This window comes from Carlito syrichta, unplaced genomic scaffold (genome assembly GCF_000164805.1).
Source record: "Carlito syrichta isolate Samal-C Ts95f unplaced genomic scaffold, Tarsius_syrichta-2.0.1 Scaffold308825, whole genome shotgun sequence".
In the NCBI taxonomy this organism is placed as follows: domain Eukaryota; kingdom Metazoa; phylum Chordata; class Mammalia; order Primates; family Tarsiidae; genus Carlito; species Carlito syrichta.
The window spans coordinates 671522-694254 of record NW_007252921.1 but is presented as its reverse complement, the minus strand read 5'-3'; the positions used below and the strand labels follow the sequence as shown (position 1 = coordinate 694254).

General features: G+C 44.2%; 1 protein-coding gene across 1 annotated transcript; it reads left to right on the top strand.

The window, feature by feature from the left end:
- The first annotated feature begins 7561 nt into the window (after positions 1-7561).
- On the top strand, positions 7562-22230 carry ZNF212 (zinc finger protein 212). The gene is made up of 5 exons (XM_008065986.2): positions 7562-7711; positions 17045-17434; positions 17557-17683; positions 19352-19441; positions 20198-22230. The coding sequence occupies exons 1-5, from the start codon at positions 7688-7690 to the stop codon at positions 21055-21057; spliced, it is 1491 nt and encodes a 496-aa protein (XP_008064177.1). The 5' UTR covers positions 7562-7687; the 3' UTR covers positions 21058-22230.
- The last annotated feature ends 503 nt before the right edge of the window (positions 22231-22733 follow it).

The following is a 22733-nucleotide window of genomic DNA, read 5'->3' as shown; positions in this document are numbered from 1 at the left end:
AAAATATATATATATAAATATATATATATATATAAATATTTTTTTTTTTTTGAGTTGGAGTCTCACTCCATCACCCAGGCTGGAGTGCAGTGGCATGCTCATGGTTACCCCAGCCTTGACCCGTGGCTCAGACGATCCTCCTGCTTCAGCCTTCCAAGTAGCTGGAACTACAGGTGCGTGCTACCATGCCCAGCTAACTTTTTGATTTATTGTAGAGATCCTCATCTACAATAAGAATGCCCAGGCTGTTCTTGAACCCATGAGCTCAGGCAATCCCCTTACCTCGGCCTCCCAAAGTGCTGGGATTATAGGCTTGAGCCACCTTGCCCGACCTAGGTATATTTTAAGCCTGTATCACACCTCAGCATAATTTCTATAGGTTTACTAAAAGACTACCTTTGATGTCTGTTCAAGATTCAAGGGAGATCCTATATCCAGTATTAGAAGTATAAACCACTGTTGATTATATGTCCCCACACCTTTCTTCCATCCTTTTATCTGTAAAGTGGTTTGGCACCCCATCCTACAATTCAAAAGCAGCAACCCCCGAGCCACATCTCAAGGATTTGGGGGTGAGATAAGGTCATTTTCCTTTATCAATTCATGCTTTACTTTCCTGCTTTCTGGATTCTCGGATTCACACATCCTCCTCCATGCTGCTGGTCTCTTCCCTCAGCTCTGCGTGAACCCAGATGGTAGAGCTCTATGTGTTTTCTTTGTTTGATTTCCATTCATAAGATGCTTATGTGTAAGATATTTTTATACTTTGGAGGTTACAGAAAGGGTCTCATCTCAGCCTAGGATAGCAAATGACCCAAAATTAGACCTAAAATATTAGTCATTCCTGTTCTTAAAAACCTTGAACCAAGTCATGTGCAATGGCTCATGCTTGTAATCCCAGCACTTTGGGAGGCAGAGGCGAAGACGAGAGGATTATCTGAGCCCGGGGGTTTGAGACCAGCCTGGGCAACTTAATGAGACCTCGTCTCTACGATAAATCAAAAAATTAGCTGGAAGTGGTGGCTTGTGCCTGTGGTTCCAGCTACTTAGAAAGCTGAAGCAGAAGGATCGCCTGAGCCCAGCAGGTCGAGGCTGTGATGGCTGTGAGTGTGCCACTGCACTCCAGCCTGGGCAACAGAGAGAGACTCTGACTCAAAAAAAAAAAAAAAAAAAGACCTTGAACCATCTTACCATTAGGAATTTCTCAGAATTTGCCATCTCCCCTGCTCCATCTTGTATCTTTCTTGCCTGTCTAAATACTTGCTGCCCACCTCCATTCTACACCCAGAGAAATCCCCAAATCCTGACTTGTTATTAAGAGCCATTTCCTTTCATCTTTGCTTACTTTCTATGGCATGCCTTCAGGCCTCTTCTTCCACAATTAAAATGGTCAATTATACTTGCTAATCAAAACACTGTTCTCTCCTGCAGAGGAATTCTGCACCAGTCTCTAAACCAATTGATTAATTAATGAAGTTTTGAATAGATTTTACATCAATACATTTAAAATTCAAAATTGGTACAAGATATACAGTAAACAACAACAACAATAAATAAATAAATGAAACCTCCTTGTCACTCAGTAACTTAGTTCCTTGATATGGAAATATCCAGGCTATCAGTTCTCATATATACCTCTATGAATAAACTAACAGATACACACATGTGCACGCGAGCATGCACACACACACACACACACACACACACACTCACACATTCTAATCTTTTTAATTTTTTTTAGAAATGGTACAGTACTATATACTTAGTTCTTCACTTTGCTTTCTGTCTGTCTTTCTTTCTGAGACAGAGTTTTACTCTGCCTCCCAGATTCAAGTGTGGCACGATCATAGCTCACTACAACCTCAAACTCCTAGGCTCAAGTGATCCTCCTGCCTCAGTCTCCCAAGTGGCTAGGTCTACAGGGCTTTCTTTCTTTTTTAAGGTATCTGAGATCATTCTGATCAATATAGAAAAGCATTCCCTTTTCGCAGCTGCATAGTTTTCATTGGATGAATGGCCCTTATTTATTTCACTGGGTGTCTATTGATTGCGTTCAGTTTATTTTTCTTTTAACAAGCATACAAGTGCACGCTTGTTACATGGGCATATTATGTACTGGTGGCGATTGAGCTCTGGGTGACCCATTCCCCAGATAGTGAACTTGTACCCAATAGGTAACTTCTGAACTTTAGCACCTCTCCCCACCTGCCTCCTTTTAGTGTCTCCAGTGTCTGTTATTTCCATCTTTATGACCATTTAGCTCCCACATATAAGTGAGAACATGCAGTGTTTGGTTTTGTTTCTGAGTTAGTTCACTTAGGATGATATTCTCCAGCTCCATCCATGTTGCTGCAAAAGACATGATTTTGTTATTTTTATGGCTGTGTAGTATTCCATGGTGTATATGCAGCACATTTTCTTTATTCAGTCAATCATTGATGGGAACTCGGGTTGGTTCCATAACTTTGCTAGTGTGAATAGTGCTGCAGTGAATCTTCTTTTTCTTTTTTCTATAATTATGTTGACACCAAAGGACTTCAGGTTTGTTTGTTTGGTTTTTTTTCTCTTTGAGTCGGAGTCTCACTCAGTTGCCCAGGCTAGAGTGCAGCGACACTATCATAGCTACCACAACCTCAACCTGCTGGGCTCAGGCAATCCTTTCGCCTCAGCCTCCCAAGTAACTGGGACTACAGGCACGCACTGTCACACCCAGTTAATTTTTAAATTTTATTGTAGCAATGAGGTATCACCTTGTTGCCCAGGTTGTGAATTCCTGGGCTCAGGCAGTCCTCTTGCCTCTGTCTCCCAAAATGCTGGGATTACAGGCATGAGTTACCATGCCCGGCCTACCGTCAGATTTTAAAGCTGCATTTCTTTCTCCACACTGCACCTATCATGGCACCACAGACATTTAGCCTGTCAGTGGAAGCTCTCTCTGCTCTATCACCTACTGTCCAAACTTGCCCTCCTGTGCTCAGCCAGGCTTGTCTCTTAACCACTTCCAAACCATACCATGCTTACTTCCACCTTTGCTCTTGAGACGTCCTGGGCCAGGGCAGCTGCATCTAAGTCCCGGTATCTCAAGTCCTAGCTCTGGTTCCACCTCATCCCTGAAGACACCACTCTAGATATGTCCTTTCCTGATTTCCCACAGAGATTTGAGAAGTATCTACAAATCCAAGAAACTGAGTGGCTTAGAAAAACACAAAGACAGAATAGGAGGCACTCCTTAACCCCCCATCCCCCTGGGGCCTTTCATTTGTTCAGGTATACAAAATGCTATCGTACTTTGATCAATGTGCTTCCAGCTGCAATCAACAGAAACTGACAGGCTAACCAAGGAGAAAGAGGAACCTTCTAGGGGGAACCTCGAATCATTTATAGACTCTAAGGAACAGTTGAAGAACCAATCCTGGACACAGACAAAAATCTTTCTCTCATCTCTACTCTTTTCTCTGTTGGGATCATTCTTTCAAACCAACTTACTTAAAAAAAAAATGGAGGATAACCAAGCACAGTGGCTCATGCCTAGGAGGCTGAGGCAAGAGGATTGCCTTAGCCCAGGGGTTGGAGACCAGCCTGGGCAACTTGGTGAGACCTCATCACGACAATAAATTAAAAAAAAAAATTAACCGGGCATGCTGCCACGCACTTTGTAGTTCCAGCTACTTGGAAGGCTGAGCCAGAAGGATCGCCTGAGCCCAGCAAGTTGAGGTTGTGGTAGCCATGAGTATGTCACTACACTCCAGCCTGGGCAACAGAGTGAGACTTGACTCAAAAGTAAATAAGTTAAATTAAAATAAATTTTAAAATGGAGGACAAGATTATTCCTGACTCACAGACTTATAGCTTCACCAGAGAGGAAATCAGTCCTTTCCCTCAGCTCAGGTAGAATACAGCTCAGTGAAGAGCTTGGATTGGTCCGGCTCAGGTCACATATCCACCCTGGCTTCATTACTGTTGCCAGGAGGCTAGGGTAATATGATCGGATTGAATTGAGTCAAGTGCCTATCATTCCAACAGTTACTAAGACCAGGCAGGCGTTGCCACATAAGAAGATAGCAGGACACATTTGAATTATGTGGCTAGAGCCTAGGGAGGAACATTTCCCAAAGAGAGGGAGGTTCAATGCCCAGAGAAAAGGAGGCATGCTGGACTGATGAAGTTCGTGGGTGTCTACTATAGACACATCTACAGCAGGGAAGGCACCCTGAACCCAGGCGTGTTCCTTCTAGGAGCTTCATTGACCTGGAAGTCTAGTAGTATGTGTTCTCCAGAGGGTTATGAAGGAACAGAAAAGGTGTGGTCCTTGCCATCCAGGGACTTGCAGGATTGCAAGGGCAACAGAACAGGAAGAGTCTCCACTGAGTAGAATAAAGCCAAGGCTTGTAAACATTCTTGAGGCTGGACTTGGTGGCTCACACTTGTAATCTCAGCAATTTGGGTGGCCAAGGCAAGGGATCACTTGATCCCAGGAGTTTGAGACCAACCTGGGCAACATAGTGAGACCTCATTCTACAAACAAACAAACAAACAAAAAACTAGTTAGGCAAGGTGCCATTCACCTGTAGTTCTACCTACCTGGAAAGCTGAGGTGGAAGGATTGCCTGAGCTTAGGAGGTTGAGGCTATGGTGAACCATTATCATGTCACTGCACTCTAGCCTGGGTGACAGAGTGAGACTCTGACTCAATAAAAAAAAGTTTACACTTACATGTATATGCTAATAGGTATGCTATAAATTATACATACAATAGAAAGTTTAAAAGATAAGATACATTTTTAAAGCATTATTTTAACTTAATGTATGTTATCTGTGATTCAAAGAATATTTTTTTCTTTCACTAAAAATGAGGGTGTGGGTGGGATGATGTCTAAGGTCATTTTCAGCTCTACATTTTGCATTCATATCCTATAGATGTAGAAATGACAGGCTTCAAGCACTGAGTGTCTATTTTAATGATTCATCTAATATCACTGCCACCAGTGATAATAATTGTGAACCTCATTTAAAAGTTTAAAAAAACATGTGTCAAGATTTGAGTGTCAGTAGGAAAGGACAAATGGGTGGCTTCTAAGAGACACAACAAAGCAACATTTGTATTGGTGAATTCATTGAAATACAAGCCTTGGAACTTGCAAAAGTAAAGCAGAACCAAGAAATTGCCTTTTACTAAATGCTTGGTGTATGCCAGACATTTAGTCACGTAAGCACTTGACGAATTATTTCTTTTAGTTCCATCAACAACCCTAGGATGAGGTGTTCACATTCTGAGTGGAAGACAAGGATACTGAGGCAGAGTGAGCATAAGCCACACCACTTAGTAAGTGAGGGGCCTGGGGCTCAAAGAATAATAATGATCACGAGTACTCCTTGAGCTCTTAACTCCGTGACAGATATGTGAATTAACTCATTTAATCCATTCAACTCCATGAGCTAAGTACTCTTATTATTCACCAATAATAATGAGGAAATGGAGATACTAAGAAGGTAAAGACTTGCCCAAGGTCCACATCTAGTGACCACTCCTCAGCCCCACCTTGCAAATCACCCTGCTAACACCAGCTCTGCCAGCCCAGGAGACTGCAAACCAGGCTGGACATTCGATCTAAGCCCTTTCCCATACTTCCACACTCAGAGTCAGGAATGCTGAGTCTCAAAAGATATAAGCCAGAATATCAGTTTAATAATTCCCAGGGGTGGAGTGGACATTTGCATCAGCCTGACCTGCACATTGTCTCCCAGAAGCAATGTGGGAAACTGCATTGTCAGAAGGTTGCCTGATGAACACAGAAACAGAGTAGAGGGAGTGAGTTCTATGACTGAACTGTTTAGTGACCTCAGTATCCTATGTCCTGATATGTCTGTCTCCACAATCTTGAGACATTTTTTTTTTCCTATATCTGACAGCAAATGTTTGTTGTCATGAGAGAGCAGGTCAGACCCTGGGCAGTATCTTTGTGGCTGACTAGTTTCTTCATACTGACCCATTCTGTCTTTAGATTTATTAAGGATTCAGCCAAGCTCCTGTGGATCTGGTTACCCTGGAAATCATGTCTTCTCTTTGAGATGACTTTTCATATCTTTATTCTCTGATTCTCCATTCACTCATTCAACAATATTTATGAGCACTTCTGTGCACAATAAAAGGACAATATAGTAGAAAGACATTTTAGTGGGAGAGATACAGATAATTAACATGTAAACATGTAACATGAAAAAGAGATTATTTCAGATAGGGATAAATGCTATGAAAAATTTCCAGCGGGGTAATGAGATATTAAGTATTGGATGGAGGATGGTGTGAGGCTGCAAACAGCGTGGACCGGAAATGTCTCTCTGAGGAAGTAGTGTGTAAACTAAGCCCTGCATGTGAAGAAGGAGCCTGTCACATGAAAACAGTTTTCTTTCGCTTTTAATTAAGAGTTCAGTTCCCAGAGGAAGCACTTCGTCCCTATCATATCACGTGAAAGTTCATTGCCTGTCTCTAGAGAGACAATGTGGTATACATGAAGCAAGTATTGTTATAGTTGTATAGCTGGTATTAAGTATATAGGGATTAAATGGTAATGTGACCATGCTTTCTAAACCAAAACTCTGAACACATTGTCTAATATGCAGCACGAGGACTAAAAATATTTGAATTTAGGGCTGCCTTGGATTTTCTAAAGCAGGTGATCACTGTAATTAATAGGCTACAGTGGGTTGGCCTGGGCACTTGATCTCACGTTGTTGGTATGGAAACGATGTTTCTAGTTTCTTTTATTATTATTATTTTTGAGTCAGAGTCACTCTCGCCCAGGCTGGAATGCAGCGATGCACTCGCGGCTACTGCAGCCTCGACCTGCAGGGCTCAGGTGGTCCTTCTGTCTCAGTCTTCCAAGTAGCTGGAACCACAGGTGTGCACCACCACGCTCAGCTAATTATTTTTTTTAGAAAGTAGGATTTATTGAGAGTACAGGAAAGCTCCCACAGTGGGAGGGGACCTGAAAAAGTTGCCCAGCTAATTTTTTTTTAAAATATTTTTTTATTGATGGATTGTAGAGACGAGGTTTCGCCAAATTTCTCAGTCTGGTCTTGAACCCCTGGACAGAGGCAGTCCTCTCACCGCCGCCTCCCAAAGTGCTGGGATTACAGGCGTGAGCTACTGCACCCGACTGTGTCTAGGTTCTAAAAAGGCAAATAACAGGCGAACTTCAGGAATAAAATCACTTGCCATTTGAGACCATACCTGTCTTCCTCAACTAGATAACTAGAAATAGTCCGAGTTTTATATATTTTTGAACCTCTCAAAGAATTTAGCAGAGCGCCAAGCACACAGAAGGTACAGCAAAGACCCGTGGGTTTCCCTTAAATTCGGAACCCGTTCTTGACTTTGAGGGACTGCATCCTCTTGGTACACGCCCCCTCCGCTCCCCCGCTCCCACCCCTGCTCCTGCTCGCCCCGCTCGGGAGTTCCAGGCGGCTGTTCGCCCTCCTGCCGCACGGCGGCGCAATAGGATACCCGCTGAGTGAGGATGAGCGGCTGAAGCCGGTCTTGGGCCGGGGAGGGCCCCGTTCCCAGAATGCACCTTGTATCAACACCGCGGCGGTGGCGGCTTCCAGGAGGCTCTGGGGCGGCTAGAGGGCTGGCACGCCGCCCGAGGACTCTCAGGCGCTGGCCGGGTGTTGAGGGGCGACTGGAGTCATGGCGGAGTCGGCGCCCGCTCGGGTAAGAGGCGCCCTGGCGCAGCCTTGAGGGTGCTTTCGGGGTGGCGGAGCCCCCTTGCCCGGGGCGGGGCTCCGTGGCGGGGGACTCCGTCCGGGCTGTTTTCCCGGGGCTCTGGCTGGCGCGGGTGAATGCAGACTTTTCTCTGCGCGACCCTCAGTCTCGGGCCTCTTCCTCTCCGGTTCCTTCCTCGTTGGGGTCGGAGCCTCGGCGCCGCGCGCCTTCGCCCCGAAACTTCTCCCAGGCTTGTTTCATGTTCTTGGATTTGTGACCCTGCCCACACATTTTCATTCGTGCCAGAAGAGAGCTCGTTTCCAGGTTGCAGCCGTGGCACAGGTTGGGAACCGTGGGCCTCGCTCGCTACCGGTGAGCTCACCTGGTGCCCCGGAGAGCTCACGACTCGTTGCCTGTCTGCGACCACCCGTGCGTTGCACGTTCTTCTGCCACACTTTCGTGCTACGGGTTTCTGTACGGGAGTTGCAGCCACAGGTTGAAGGGCTCGGTGGCCCAAGCTTGTAATCCCAGCACTTTGGGAGGCGGAGGCGAGAGGATTGCTTGAGTCCAGGGGCTTGGGACCAGCCTGGGCAACTTGGTGAGACTTCGTCTCTACGGTAAATCAAAAAATTAGCGGGGCGTGGTGGCGTGCTTCTGTCGTTCCAGCTACTTGGAAGGCTGAGGAGGAAGGATCGCCTGAGCCCAGCGGAAACCGGGTGACAGAGTGAGACTCTGACTCTAAATAAATAAAGTCAGGCTGGACTTCCTCTCCCCAGGGTCAGGTGTTACCTACAGTGTAGTTGCTGGACTTTGTAGAGCTGTCCAAGTTCTCTCTCCTTCACTTTCCTCTCACCCAACCATCCCATTCAGGGAATGTCAAGATACGGATCTTGGTGTGAACAAAATCTTGACTGGGTTCGGGAAACTGGAGTTCAGCCATAACTCAACTCTCACCTAATTGGGTGATTTTGGGCACCCGTATCACCTTTCTGTACCTCGTTTTCCTTATCTCTACATTGAAAGTGTTGGATTAGTTGCTGGATGATCTCCAAGGTTCCTTCCATAGTCTCATACTATTTCAGAGTAGAGTTATGTCAGTAATACAGGAAGATTTGCAATGGAAAGGGCTGATGGAATTGATTTTTTTTTTTTTTTTTTTTTGAGTCGGGGTCTTTATCACCCGGGCTGGAGTGCAGTGGCACGATCACGGCTGACCACAGCCTTGGCCTCCTGGGCTCAAGCAATCCTCCCACCTAAACCTCTTGAGTAGCTAGGGCTACAGGCGTCTGCCACCACATCTGGCTAATTTTTAAATTTTTTGTAGAGACTAGGTCTTGCTATGTTACCCAGGTTGGTCTCCTACTTCTGGGCTCAAGCAATCCTCCTACCCCTTCCTTCCAAAGCAGTGGAATTACAGGCGTGAGCCTTTGCACCCAATTGAAGTGATTTTTAATGAAGCGTTTCTTGGTCCAGAACCACTTTCAGAATCAGGTGAGCTCTTTGTGAAAATGGAGGGCTAAGGAGACTCTGTGGTGAAAGTTTTACCATGAGTAGCGCGCACTATTTTTGGTTCTTGTAGGAAGTGGGTAAGAACTAAGACGAGATTAGAAGGCCTAGAGAGCATAGTGCTTGCTTTTGAAGTAGTTGAATTGTGCCTATTGAGAATTCATGGTGACCCTCATGTGGGTTTGTTGCTTGAATTCATGGTAACTGGGTGGTCCAGTAAACCTCAAGCCAAGTTTAAAGTAGCACTCCTTGCTTTCTATCTGAAATAAACACAGATCTTTTCTGGAGGAATCTACATGTAACTCAGTCTTCACATAATTCTCATAGCTAAAATTCTAAGATATATGAGTTCACAATAAAATAAAATAGTGGAATAAATAGTAAAAAAATAAATAAAAAATTACTAAACAAGCAAAGAAAAACCGCGAGGAATAGCCAGCAAAAAATGATGGACAACCTTCAAGGTTTTCAGAATATGGAATAACTATGCTTATTACATTTAAAGCTAAAAGAAAGGATGGAAAATATGAGTAAAGGCCAAGAGATTACACAAATGACCAAACCATGCATCTATTTGGCAGATCTGGAGTAGTTTCTGCTGCTAAGGTTTCCACTACAGATGCAAGAAAAAAATGTCCTCGCACTTTCTGTCTGTCTGATTGTGGCAGCCAAAATTGAATAGAGAAATATAGGGGAAAAACTGTTTTCAAAACTCTGAAATAACCTTGTAAACACCTGTTTAATTCCAAAGAAGAACCTAACATTTGAGTTTACACAATACGTGTTGGGAAATATCTCCTACCACCCTCATCTCGTAGCTTAAAGGTTAAAACTAATTGAAAGCATCCAGTGAGTTTCTATGTTTCGATATTTGTTATGTAGCTGTCAGTGATTGGAGCAGGTACCTAGGGGATATGTTGAAATATTGAAAGGTATTACAAATGAAGAGGCAAACTACGTGTAAGGAGTAAAGCTTTTTTTTTTTTTTTTTTTAGTTGGAGTCTCACTCTGTTGCCCAGGCAGGAGTACGGTGGCATGCTCACAGCCACCGCAGCCTTGACCTTCCAAGTAACTGGAACCACAGGCATGTGCCACCATGCCCGGCTAATTTTTTTATTTATTGTAGAGATGAGGTCTTAGCATGTTGCTCAGGCTGGCCTCGAACCCCTAAGCTCAGGTGATTCTCTCACTGCTACTTCACAAAGTGCTGGGATTACAGGCATAACCCACTGTGCCTGGCTGGATTAAAACATTTTATTCTAAAAATGTCACTTCTCAGATTTATCTGTGGACTTAATGTAATTCCAAACAAAATCTCTAAAGATATTTTTGTGAAAAGTCTTCAAGTTTGTTTAATATCAGTGGGCCAAAAATAGTCACGATATTCCTGTAGAACAAGGAAGTGCTACTTGCCTTACCAGATGTCAATAATTATCTTAAAACTGTGGTCATTAAGACTAATATTGATAAAGTGATAGAAAAATTGACCTGTAGAGCAGAATAAAGATGCCAGATAGACTATATGTATGAAAACTTCATTTGTGATGAGAATAACATTATAAATCAATGGGTAAATGATGGATTTTTTCACTAGATAGTGTTAGATTTATTGATTGGGAAATTGAGCCTTGCACTATACATACATATCAGTTCTAGTTGAGATAAGTACTTAAATGTAAAAGAAAAAACTATAAAGTGTTTAGAAGACAGTAGGGAAACTCTTGTTCATGTGTGTGTGCTAGGAACCATGTACAGTCCTGTTCAACATATCGCTGTTTGTAATGACAAAAGTGTGGAATCATCAGCAGAGGAAAGGAAAAATAAATTATGGTATAGTCACACAGTAAATATTATACAGCAGTGAAAGTGAATTAATTACAGCCACATGGAATAACAGATTTTTTAGGAGTTGTAGAAGAATGATTCCATTTATACAAAATCCTAAAACAGGCAAAACTAAAGAACATTTTGTTTTGGAAACATGAAAAAAGGCAATTAATTTTGAAAAACCAAATTCAAAGAGTCGCACAAATGATGTCAGAAGTAATTGTGTGTGTGTGTATGTGTGTGTGTGTTTTAAATGACTGGTGGTTATATGAATATTTGTTGTCTCTACTTTATTCTTTTTATGTATTATGTAAGTATTCCTTTTTAAACTATTCACTATTAGAAAGTAATAGTATCTCATGGCTGGAAATGACCTCAGATGTCATGTAGTCTAACAAATATTACTTTAGAATGTTGTTTAATTGTTTTGCATTTCACTCAAGCAGATTATAGTTTCCTTAATGGGACTGTATTTTGTACTTAATAGTGATGAGGTTTTCAGACCATAAATATGCCCATTGTTTGATACATGATCTGACGATATGCTTTTCTTTCTTTTTTTGAGTCGGAGTCTCACTTTTCACCCAGGCTGGAGTGCAGGGCCATGCTTACAGCCACTGCAGCCTCAACCTTCTGGGCTCAGGCAGTTCTTCTGTCTCAGCCTTCCACATAACTGGACGCACAGGCATGTGCCACCACGCCCAGCTGATATTTTGATTTATTGTAGAAATGATAGCTCACCATGTTGCTCAGGCTGGTCTCAAACCCCTGAGCTCAGGCAATCCTCTTACCTCCGCCTCCCAAAGTGCTGGGATTACAGGTGTGAGCCACTGGGCCCGGCTAATGATATGATTTTCAAAGCCAGGACCGTGCCAGAAAATTTAGAAATATGGTCAGCATAAGTGTATTCTCACCTTCAAGAATGTTCTTAAATATTGAATTTAAGAGCCGGGCTCGGTGGCTCAGCCTGTAATCCCACGCTTTGGGAGGCTGAGGTGAGTGAATTGCCTGAACCCGCGGGTTCGAGACCCACCTGGGCAACTTGGCGAGACTTCATCTCTACAATAAATTAAAAAAAGTTAGCCAGGCATGGTAGCACGTTCCTGTAGTTCCAGCTTCTTGGAAGGCTGAGGCAGAAGGATTGCTGGAGCCCAGCATGTCGAGGCTGTGGTGGCTGTGAGCGTACCACTGCACTCCAGTCTGGGTGACAGAGTGAGATTCCAACTTAAAAAAAAAAAATTGAATTTAAGAAAAAAAGAATTATGAAAAGTTTATTGAAAAGTCAAACAAGCGATCGTTTTTAATGAAAGCGTAAAATCTCTCTTCATCCCCCGAGGGTGACCCATGCTAACATTCATTTGGCAGATATCTTTCCAAACCTTTCTTTAGGCTGAAACAAACATATACACACATATTTTTGCTTCTTTAGGAAAATGGGATATAATAGATATATTTTGCTGGGCACAGTGGCTCATGCCTGTAATCCCAACACTTTGGGAGGCCAAGGTGGGAGGATTGCTTGAGCCCAGGAGTTTGAGACCAGCCTGGACAGCATAGTGAGACCTTGTCTCTACAAAAAATGAAAAACTTAGCTGGGTGTGGTGGTGCGCCTGTAGTTCCAGCTACTTGGGAGCCTGTGGCAGAAGGATTGCCTTAACCCAGGAGATGAAGGGCTATGGTAAACTGTGATTGTGCCACTGCATTCCAGTCTGGGCAACAGATTGAGACCCCAACTCGAATGAATGAATGAATAAATCTTCCTAAAAGTTGGGTTTTTAACCTATCAATGTATGATGAACACTTTTCCAAACCATATATATAGATCTAACTACTTTTTATTAATATATCTTTGGTTGTGCCACAATTTAACCATTCTCTTATTAATGTGTATCTAAGTTATTTCCGGGTTTTGACCATTCGAAAAAGTGTTACCAGTAATCATCTTTATATGCATGTCATTAAATTTTAATGCCAGTCGTTTTTATAAGTTATGTTCCCTAAGTGGGTTGCTAGGTGAAAGGGTTTTTAATAACCTGAGATTTCCTTCTGTTAAGAGTTTGTGGTATTTTTCATTCCTTCCAGGAGTGTTATGAAAGTGTCAGTGTACCACATTATGGTCAGCTTGGAATGTTACTCCTTGTCTTTCTTTTTCTTTTTTCACGTCAGATGAGTAATGTGTTACTCATCTATTTTTTTTTTTTTTCTTGAGTTGGAGTCTCACTCGGTCGCCCAGACTGGAGTGCAGTGGCCGCTCCCGGCCACCGCAGCCTCGACCTGCTGGGCTCCGGCGATCCTTCCGCCTCAGCCTTCCGAGTAGCTGGAACTACAGGTGTGCGCTACCACGCCTGGCTGATTTTTTTGATATATTGTAGAGATGAGGTCTTGCTGCCCAGGCGGGTCTCGAACCCGCGGGCTCAGGCAATCCACTCACCTCAGCCTCCCAAAGGCACGGGATTACAGGCTGAGCCACCGAGCCCGGCTATGTTACTCATCTATTAGCAGGGTTGAGGGAGGCACATCTCACACCCAGTCATTCTGCTTATGAACTACAAAAGGATCTTGTCTTTCTCTTTTTCATGTGTGTCAGTCCACTGGGTGAAAAGTGGTTTCACTTGGTTGTATTTGCATTTCATATTGTAGGTGGTTGTTTTTTCATTTGTTTATTGATTGCCTGCATTTATACTTTCATAAATGAATTATAATATGCAGTTTTATTTTTGAGTTATCTACTTTTTCTTTTCACTTCATATCCTGTTTACAAATATTCTCTCCTTATTTGTTTTTAGACTTTGTTTATGGTGCTTTCTATTACAACTAACATTTTTTCTTACCTTGACATTCTAAGACCAATTTATTGAGATACCATTTAAATACAGTAAAATTAACCGGGCTTGGTGGCTCAGCCTGTAAATACCACGCCTTTGGGAGGCTGAGGTGAGTGGATTGCCTGAGCCTGCGGGCTCAAGACCTGCCTGGGCAGGCGAGACCTCATCTCTACACTAAAATCAAAAAATTAGCCGGGCGTGGTAGCACACGCCTGTAATTCCAGCTACTCGGAAGACTGAGGCGGAAGGATTGCCGGAGCCCAGCAGGTCGAGGCTGCGGTGGCCGGGAGCGGCCACTGCACTCCAGCAGTCTGGGCGACAGAGTGAGACTCCAACTCAAAAAAATAAAATAAAATAAATACAGTAAAATTTACTCTTAGGCATATAGTTCAGAGAGTTTTGATAAATGTGTAGCTATTATATAACCAAGACAGAGAATATTTCCTTTATCCCAGAAAGTTCCCTCATGTCTTTTTATAATCAATCTCTTTCTCCTACCCTCAGTTTCTGGCAACCACTGATCTGCTTTCTGTCTCTACAGTTTTGCCTTTTCCCAAATATCATATAAGTAAGATAACAGTATGTAGCCTTTTGTGCCTGACATCTTTCACTTAGCATGTTATTACATGTGTCAGTGGTTTTTGTTCCCTTTTATTGCTTAGTGGTCTATTGTATAGTGTATTCCCTCCCTAGAGCTGCTGTAATAAAGTATCACAAACTGGGTGGCTTAAACAACAGAAACTTATTATCTCACGGTTCTGGAGCCTGGGAGTCTGAGGTTCTGGTGTCTGCAGAGTTGGTTCCTTATGAGGTTCATGCCTGTCTCCTAACTTCTGGTGGCCTCAGGTATTTTGTTGGTTTGTGGCAGCATAACTCTCATCTCTGCCTTCATCTTGATGTGGTCATCATGTTAGTTTATTTTGTGTTGCTATAACAGAATACCTAAGGTTGGGTAATTTATAAAGAAATAAGTTTGTTTGGTTCACAATTCTGGTGGCTAGAAAGTTCAAGATTGGGCAACTGTATCTGGTCAGGCCCTCATGATACTTCAACTCATGACAAAAAGTGGAAAGGGAGCAGGCATGTGTAAAGAGAGCACACATGAAAGAGGAAGCAGGAGCGAAAAATGAGGCTGGAAGCCAGACTCTTGAACAACCTGCTCTCATGGTAACTTGCCCCTTCCTGCCAGAGCAAGAACTCACTTGCCCCCATGGGAGGACATTAATCTATTCACGAGGGATCTTTCCTCATGACCCAGGTACCTCTTACTGGGCTCCACCTCCCAACACTGCCACATTGGGAATAAAATTTCAACATGGATTTTGGCGGGGGACAAATCACATCCCAACTATAGCAGCCATCTTCTTCCTGTGTGTACCTCCACATATCTTCCCCTCTGTGTGTCTGTCTCTTTGTCCAAATGTCCTCTGTTTTATAAGGACACCAGTCATTGGATTAGGGCCTCTCGTAATGATCTCATTTTAACTTGATTACCTCTGGAACGACCCTATATCCAAATAAGGTCATATTCTGAGGTCCTAAGTGTTAGGTCTTCAACATACCATTTTTGGGAGACCGATTTCAACCCATAAGTTTGGATGGACCACAATTTGTTTGTCCTTTCAATGGTTGGTGAACATTTGAGTTTTCATCATGCTAGATTATTTAAAACAAAAGAAAAGAAGAAATGTGGTTTACCCATTTTTTTCAGCCTTAACTCTGTGCAAGAGGAAGAGGGTCATTTCACTGCTTAGGTCCTGAACTATCTTCCTGCTAGAGAAAGTGCTAGCAAACAACAAAATGCTGGGCCACAGAAAGGAAAGAGAAGGAGACTCCAAATATCTAGAGTCTTAGAAACTTAAAGTTAGAAGCAAAACAAGCATGATGAAATGAATTTATCCAATTTAATATTTTGTTTAGTTTCGTTTGTATTTGTCTTTTATATTACATGTTTCTTAGCATCTTTTGTGGGAGAGGAATATTTAAGCTTTTTGTGTCATGTGTTCCATGATGAATTAATGGAGTTGAATAATTGGGATAGGTTGTGGCCAAACCTAAGTGTTCACTTCTGGGCTAGTCAGTTTCATTTTGTCCCCTGTTTCTCCAGAATGTGACCCCTGACCCTTTGTCTTTCTTCTCTCCCTTCACCCCCCCCCCACTCCCTCATTCCCTCTCTCCCTCTCGCACTCCTGGCCTCAAGCACTCCTGCCATAGTCTCCCAAAGTGATGTTGGGATTACAGATGTGAGCCACTGCATTTCCGCAGTTCTTTCAAATATATTTCCTCTCAATGTCTTGGTCTCAGTGGCCTTACTGTGGTTAGAGAAGCAACCTTGAATAAAGTGTGTGCTATATAAAAGATTATGAAGCTTTGGGACATTAGGACAGAGGTGAATATGTAGTGGGACAGTGGGGGTAAGGGGACAGCTACAGAAAGACTTCCCCAGTGTTAGCTTCAGTAATTTTGAGCTTCAACTACAGTGATTTTTCTACTATCAGGGACAGATCATAAAAATGAAAATTATAAGGAAAATGTCTGTACATTTAGCCACATCATTTCATTAAATGTGTATTAAGGATGTATTCACCATCTCAGCTGCTAGACTGTAAAGATGAATGAGTTATGTTTTGTAGGCCCTGCTAAGGAATTTTGAATTTATTGTAGGGAGCCATTGAAAGGTTTTCAAGCAGGGGTGACATGATCAACTATGAAGTCTAGCAGGGATGTGAAGGGAAGAGTGGGAGTAAATGTCATCATTTATCATATAGTCCGTTATATTAAATAGAAATTGGTTTGAAAAAGAGCACTGACATAGGAAAGTCTCATAGAATATGCTAAGTGTGAAACACGGGTAGCATAATGTGGACAATATGATTTCAGTTTTGCTATAAAAGAAATAAACTAAAAGATGAAAAAAGCTTTTAGGAAATATACCAAAATTTTAATAGTTGTTTCTATATGATGGTATTTTACTTAATTTTTTCTTTCCACTCTTAATATTTTCCAGTTATTATAATGTCTACATATAATTTTCAGTATCAGAATAAAAAAAAGAACATGACTTTTTTTAATTAAAAGAAGAAACTAGGTAGCTCTGAGTACTCTTTGGACTTGGACATTGCTTTCTTTACTTGATATTTGGAAATGAACTTGTCCAACTGACCCTGTATCTTTGGTCCTTCAGCACAGGAGAAAGCGACGCTCCACACCATTAGCTTCTTCCACACCTCCTTCACAAGCAACAGAAAAAAGCTCGTATTTTCAGACAACTGAGATCTCACTCTGGACCGTGGTGGCTGCTATTCAGGCTGTGGAGAAGAAGATGGAGTCCCAGGCTGCCCGGCTACAGAGTCTGGAGGGGCGGACAGGAACAACCGAGAAGAAGCTGGCCGACTGTGAGAAGACAGCTGTGGAGTTCGGGAACCAGCTGGAGGGCAAGTGGGCCATGCTGGGGACCCTGCTGCAGGAGTACGGGCTGCTGCAGAGGCGGCTGGAGAACGTGGAGAACCTGCTGCGCAACAGAAACTTCTGGGTCCTGCGGCTGCCCCCAGGCAGCAAGGGGGAGGCCCCCAAGGTAGCCCCATTGAGGATTAAAAGTTGGATGAGAAGGGGAGCCCAGCCCTTTGCTATCTAAGATTCTCAGTTTTCCTTCATGGCTGTGAGTAGAGGTAGTCACTGTGGCCTTTGTGATTCCAGATGTCCAGGTCACTGGAGAATGATGGCGTCTGTTTCTCTGAGCAGGAGTGGGAGAATCTGGAGGACTGGCAGAAGGAGCTCTACAGAAATGTGATGGAGAGCAACTATGAGACACTGGTCTCTCTGAGTGAGTAGCAGTTTTCTCCCTCAGGCATCCTACCATTCCTGGCCCCTGGCTGTGACTTAGACTACACCTATGACTCTCATTGGCTCTGGATCCTCTGTTTAACCTTGCTGGCTTGAGAAATGGGAGTCTCCAGGACCTCCCATTTACAGAGACTTTTGGAAAGTTCTCAGTGTGTTACCTTTTATATTCCCTATGGTCACAAAGTCAGCTCTTGATAATATTTTCTTTTTCTGCATGAGGATCTCACTGTCACCCAGGCTGGAGTGCAGTGACACAATCATAGCTCACTGCAGCCTTGACTTCCTTGGGTTCAGGTGATCATCGTGCCTCAGCCTTCTGAGTAGCTGGGATTGCAGGTGCACGCCATCTCGCCTGGATAATTTTGTGATTTTTTTGTGGTGATAAGGACTTGTTATGTTGCTCAGGCTGGTCTTGGACCCCTGGATTCAAGCAGTCCTCCTGCCTGGGCCTCCCAAAGTGCTGGGATTATAGGTGTGAGCCACCGTGCCCAGCCAATAATATTTTCTAATAGATAAGATGTTATCATGTACATTATAGTGTGATGTGGCTAGGGTTCCTCATACTGTTTTTAAAATTTAAGACTATTTGAGCCCAGGCCCGGTGGTTCACACTTATAATCCCAGCACTTTGGGAGACCAAGGTGAGAGGATTGCCTGAGCCCAGGGGTTTGAGACCAGGCTGGGCAACTTGGTGAGACCACGTGTCTACAATAAAATAAAAATTAGCTGGGTGTGGTATGTGTGCCTGTAGTTCCATCTACTTGGAAGAATGAGGTGGAAAGATTGCCTGAGGCTAGCAGATCAAGGCTGCAGTAGCTGTGAGTGTGCCACTGCACTCTAGCCTGGGTGACAGAATGAGATTCCAACTCAAAAAAGTTAAATAAAAAAAATAAAGTAAAATTTAAGACTATTTGACAAAAATCCTATGTAAATTACCTGGAATGAGACAGTTAGCACAGGCTACCCAGAAGCATTTCTTGGCAGTTGGCTGGAATTATGACAGGTCATTGTGGTCTCATTATTTATGTCATGTTGATTACAAGTGCAGCTTCGTAGGTATAAACACTTGTATGTAAAATGCTACCTGTTACATAAGAAATGCGTTTTGTTTGGTGGACAAAATCTTTTAAACCTAGGTACATGGAGGAGTATCAAGAAGGCCATTATTCTCGGAGCAGAACAAGGGGGTAGAAAGTAGAAAATGGACTGGAGAGGTGTCCTTGTGACCTTGGCTGGGTCACGTGCTCACCCATGGCTGTTTCCTTGTCTGTCCCAGTGCCCACCTTACCTTTCAGTGCCTTAGCAAAGATGAACTTGAGTTCCCTGAAGAAGTATTAGCAAGACTTAAGTTGTGTGCACATGGAGGAGTGGTGGCAGGGGTGCTGGGGAGGACAGCAGTGGCTCTGCCACCTGCCTGAGCCACCACAACAGCAGAGCACTGCAAGCAGCAGCTAACTGAACTGATCATTAGGATTGGCCAGAATTTTCTAAGGGTCCCAAACTGTTAGGGGAGAGTGACAAGAATAGTAGACTTTGAATCTGCTGTAGTTTTTAGTACCCACTCCCTGCCACTGGTCACCTTGTTCAGTGACCAGTGTGCAGTGAGCTTTTACTCTCCTGGACTCACACCATGCTGTTTCCAACCCAGAGGTCCTTGGCCAGCCAGAGGGAGAAGCGGAGTTGGGTACAGAGATGCTGGGTGACTTGGAGGAGGAAGGCCCTGCTGGTGCCCACCCAGGTGAGTGACTCCAAAACATTTCATCCCCACTCTCACAAATCTCTGCAGCCTATTGTGAGCTTTCCCACTGTTGAACTGCCAAACACTGACTGTTGGTAACCTCACCTGGCATTTGCTTGTTCCAGACAAGCAAATATGACTGTCAATAGTTCACCTGCTATGTGTGTGTCTTAACTCTTACCACTCTGTGAGGTCTTTAAGAATAATGACCAAATCACACTTCTTCATGCCTTACAGAATAGAGTGCATATAGGTTGTAGTCACCTGTGGGACATTGTGGGTGGATGGGTCAGAGCTTCAGGAGAGAAGGCAATACGGGAAAAGCATTTATCAGGTCATCTGGAGAGGTTATGCAGGAACAACAGCTGGATACATCGATTTTTAAGCTGTAGGTTTAGTTTATTTATTTTTACTCATTCAAATTTGTTACTTTAACACTATCAAATTAGTGTAGTTACAGTGAATTTTGTCATTTTCACAGGGATTAAGTATAAATTTGTAGATAAGCTTGGAGAATTATCATTTATAATTCTAGTTCTATAAGAGTAATATATTCAAATTTCCAATCAACATATCTATACACAAATATAGGGTTTTCTTTTTCCCAAGTCTTGGAATCTAGTCAGTCTCATCCTCCTCTGGATTGTAATTCACCTGTTTCTGGCATGCTTCTGAAATTTGCAGTTGTATGTTTGACTCCAAAGAAACCGAAGGTGCTAGAAAGTGATCTTTTGTTGATCTTATTCCTCTTTGCAGCAGATGGGGTCATGATCAAACAGGAGCTACAGTACACGCAGGAAGACTCTGCAAATCTCCCTGGAGAGTTCTCGGGCATCGCTGAAGAGCAGGCTTTCCTGAGCCCGGAGCAGACTGAGCTCTGGGGTGGTCAGGGCAGTTCTGTCCTCTTGGAAACAGGTGCTGGGGACTCTAATCTAGAGGATCCTGTTGAGGGCAGTAGAAACCCTAACAGTGGCAGAACTCTGGGCTGCCCAAGGCAGAAATCTCATAGACAGGCACAGCTGGGTCAGGAATGTGGGCAGGGCCTGAAGCTGAAAAGGGACGCTTCTGGCCCCTACGAATGTTCTGAGTGTGAGATCAGCTTCCGCTACAAGCAGCAGTTGGCCACACATCTGCGGAGCCATTCGGGGTGGAAGTCTTACACACCTGAGGAGCCAGAGGAGAGCCTTAGGCCCAGGCCACGGCTTAAACCACAGACCAAGAAGGCCAAGCTACATCAATGTGACGTGTGCCTGAGGAGCTTCAGCTGCAGGGTGAGCCTGGTGACCCACCAGCGCTGCCACCTGCAGGAGGGGCCCAGTGCTGGCCAACGTGTACAGGAAAGGTTCTCACCTAACAGCCTGGTTGCCCTGCCTGGCCACATCCCTTGGAGGAAAAGCCGAAGCTCCCTCATCTGTGGATACTGTGGCAAGAGCTTCAGCCACCCGTCTGACCTGGTACGGCACCAGCGCATCCACACAGGTGAGCGGCCTTACAGCTGCACCGAGTGTGAGAAGAGCTTTGTCCAGAAGCAGCACCTCCTACAGCACCAGAAGATCCACCAGCGGGAGCGGGGCGGGCTGGCCCTGGAGCCTGGAAGGCCCAATGGCCTGCTTTAAGGATGCCTGCCCCTCGCCCGTCCGGGGGGCGGAGGGGGGTGGCATTGGTCCCCCCGAAGAGACACTGTGCAGAGTCAGGGACTGACTTCCTCCTGAGGGGAGTTGCTTCTGATTTGCCTTCCCTTGTCCAAGTACCAAGCCAAGCTCAAAGGCTGTTCTGAAAACCCTGTGGAAGAGGAAGAGTCCAGGGCCAGGTCTTTACTCTGCTGTTGAGTTTGCTGTTTCTTGGCACCTTCAGGTCTCTGGTTTTCCCATCCATGCGGATGCTTGTGGGCTGGGATTGGCCTTCTGACTCTATAGGGACTGATGGCTGGTTTGCGGTCTTGTCCCAGCATTTCATGTCTTCCCATGGGGTTGAGTCATGCCACAGGGGAATGTGGAAAAGTTCTGGGAAACATAACCTCCATTTCTTCCTTTTTTGTAGTGTCTTTGTTAATAACAAGTAGAAGAAATAATTTAAACAAACTGATTACTCTGCCCTGAAGAACCCTTTTTGAAATTAGATTTTAGTTGATTTTTAAAGAATACAGCCCAACACTTGTTTTTTAAATTTCCAGAGTTGTAGAAGTTGTTCCTAACATGGGGACTGGGCCTACCCTCTAGGAGGGAGTTGCATATGGGGCTCTTTCAGCCCATCCACACTTACTTAGGCTGGAGAGCAGGGGGCATGGTACTGGGCTTCCTCTTTTGGGGGTGCATTTTGAACGGGGCTGTTTTAAAAGAACCAAGAGGAAGAGTCAGAGGGGGAGACCCTGCAGCCCCTGCTGGAAAGAAAAATTCCAGTGATGTTGCTGAGAGTAGGGCTCTGGTTCTGGGAGTTTAGGTGTGAACCCTCTCTCCTGCCCACCCTGTCCTTTCTGTGGTTCTGCAGCCTCCCAGAGTAGAGACTACTTTGTTACTTAAGGTCATTCAGCTTGTACCAGTGGTTATTTGAGTTTGTTCCCATTAAGAAGTCTTTACTTGAGGCTATGCAGATTATACTTCCAAATTCATTCTGGGATTGGCCATTCCAGAAATGATAGAGAAGAAGCACGCAGATGCTTGTCTCTCAGGAGTGTTGGATATTCCCTGGCAGTCTGGGGAGATGGGAGAGGGCTCCTGGATCATTGTGAATGTCCCCTTGGATAATTTGCAGTTGCCTAGAATAAAACTTGCTACTAGTGGGGAAAAAAAGGCTCATATGAGGTGTTTTTCTCTATTTTTTTTTTTTAGTCTGAGTCTCACTCTGTTGTCCAGGCTGGAGTGCAGTGGCACGCTGGCGGCCACTGCAGCCTCTACCTACTGGTCTCAGGCAATTCTCCTGCCTCAGCCTTCCAAATAGCTGGAACCACTGGCATGTGCCACCACGCCCAGGTAATTTAAAAAAAAATATATTGTGGAGATGCAGTCTCGCAAAGTTGGCCAAGCTGGTCTTGAACCCCTGGGTTCAGGCAATCCCCTTGCCTCCGCCTCCCAAAGTGTTAGTATTACAGGCGTGAGCCACTGTGCCCGTCTTCTCCATTTGTTAAGAACAGGGCCAAGGTGGAGGAGGGGTGCCTGACCTGGAGTGATGACAGGGGGACTGACAGCATAGCCTGTCCTGTACTTTTACTTAAACGTAGGACAGAAGGAGGGCATGAATGACCCTACTTATGGAGGTGGAGAGCTGAAGACAATCTGGGTGATGGCTATTGGGA

What these genes read in the sequence shown, in the direction of transcription:
- ZNF212 (XM_008065986.2), top strand. Translation starts at nt 7,688, where the DNA reads ATGGCGGAGTCGGCGCCCGCTCGG. An exon ending in GCAAGGGGGAGGCCCCCAAG is followed by an intron (nt 17,435 to 17,556) that starts GTAGCCCCATTG and finishes TTGTGATTCCAG; the next exon opens with ATGTCCAGGTCACTGGAGAA. An exon ending in CCCTGCTGGTGCCCACCCAG is followed by an intron (nt 19,442 to 20,197) that starts GTGAGTGACTCC and finishes TCCTCTTTGCAG; the next exon opens with CAGATGGGGTCATGATCAAA.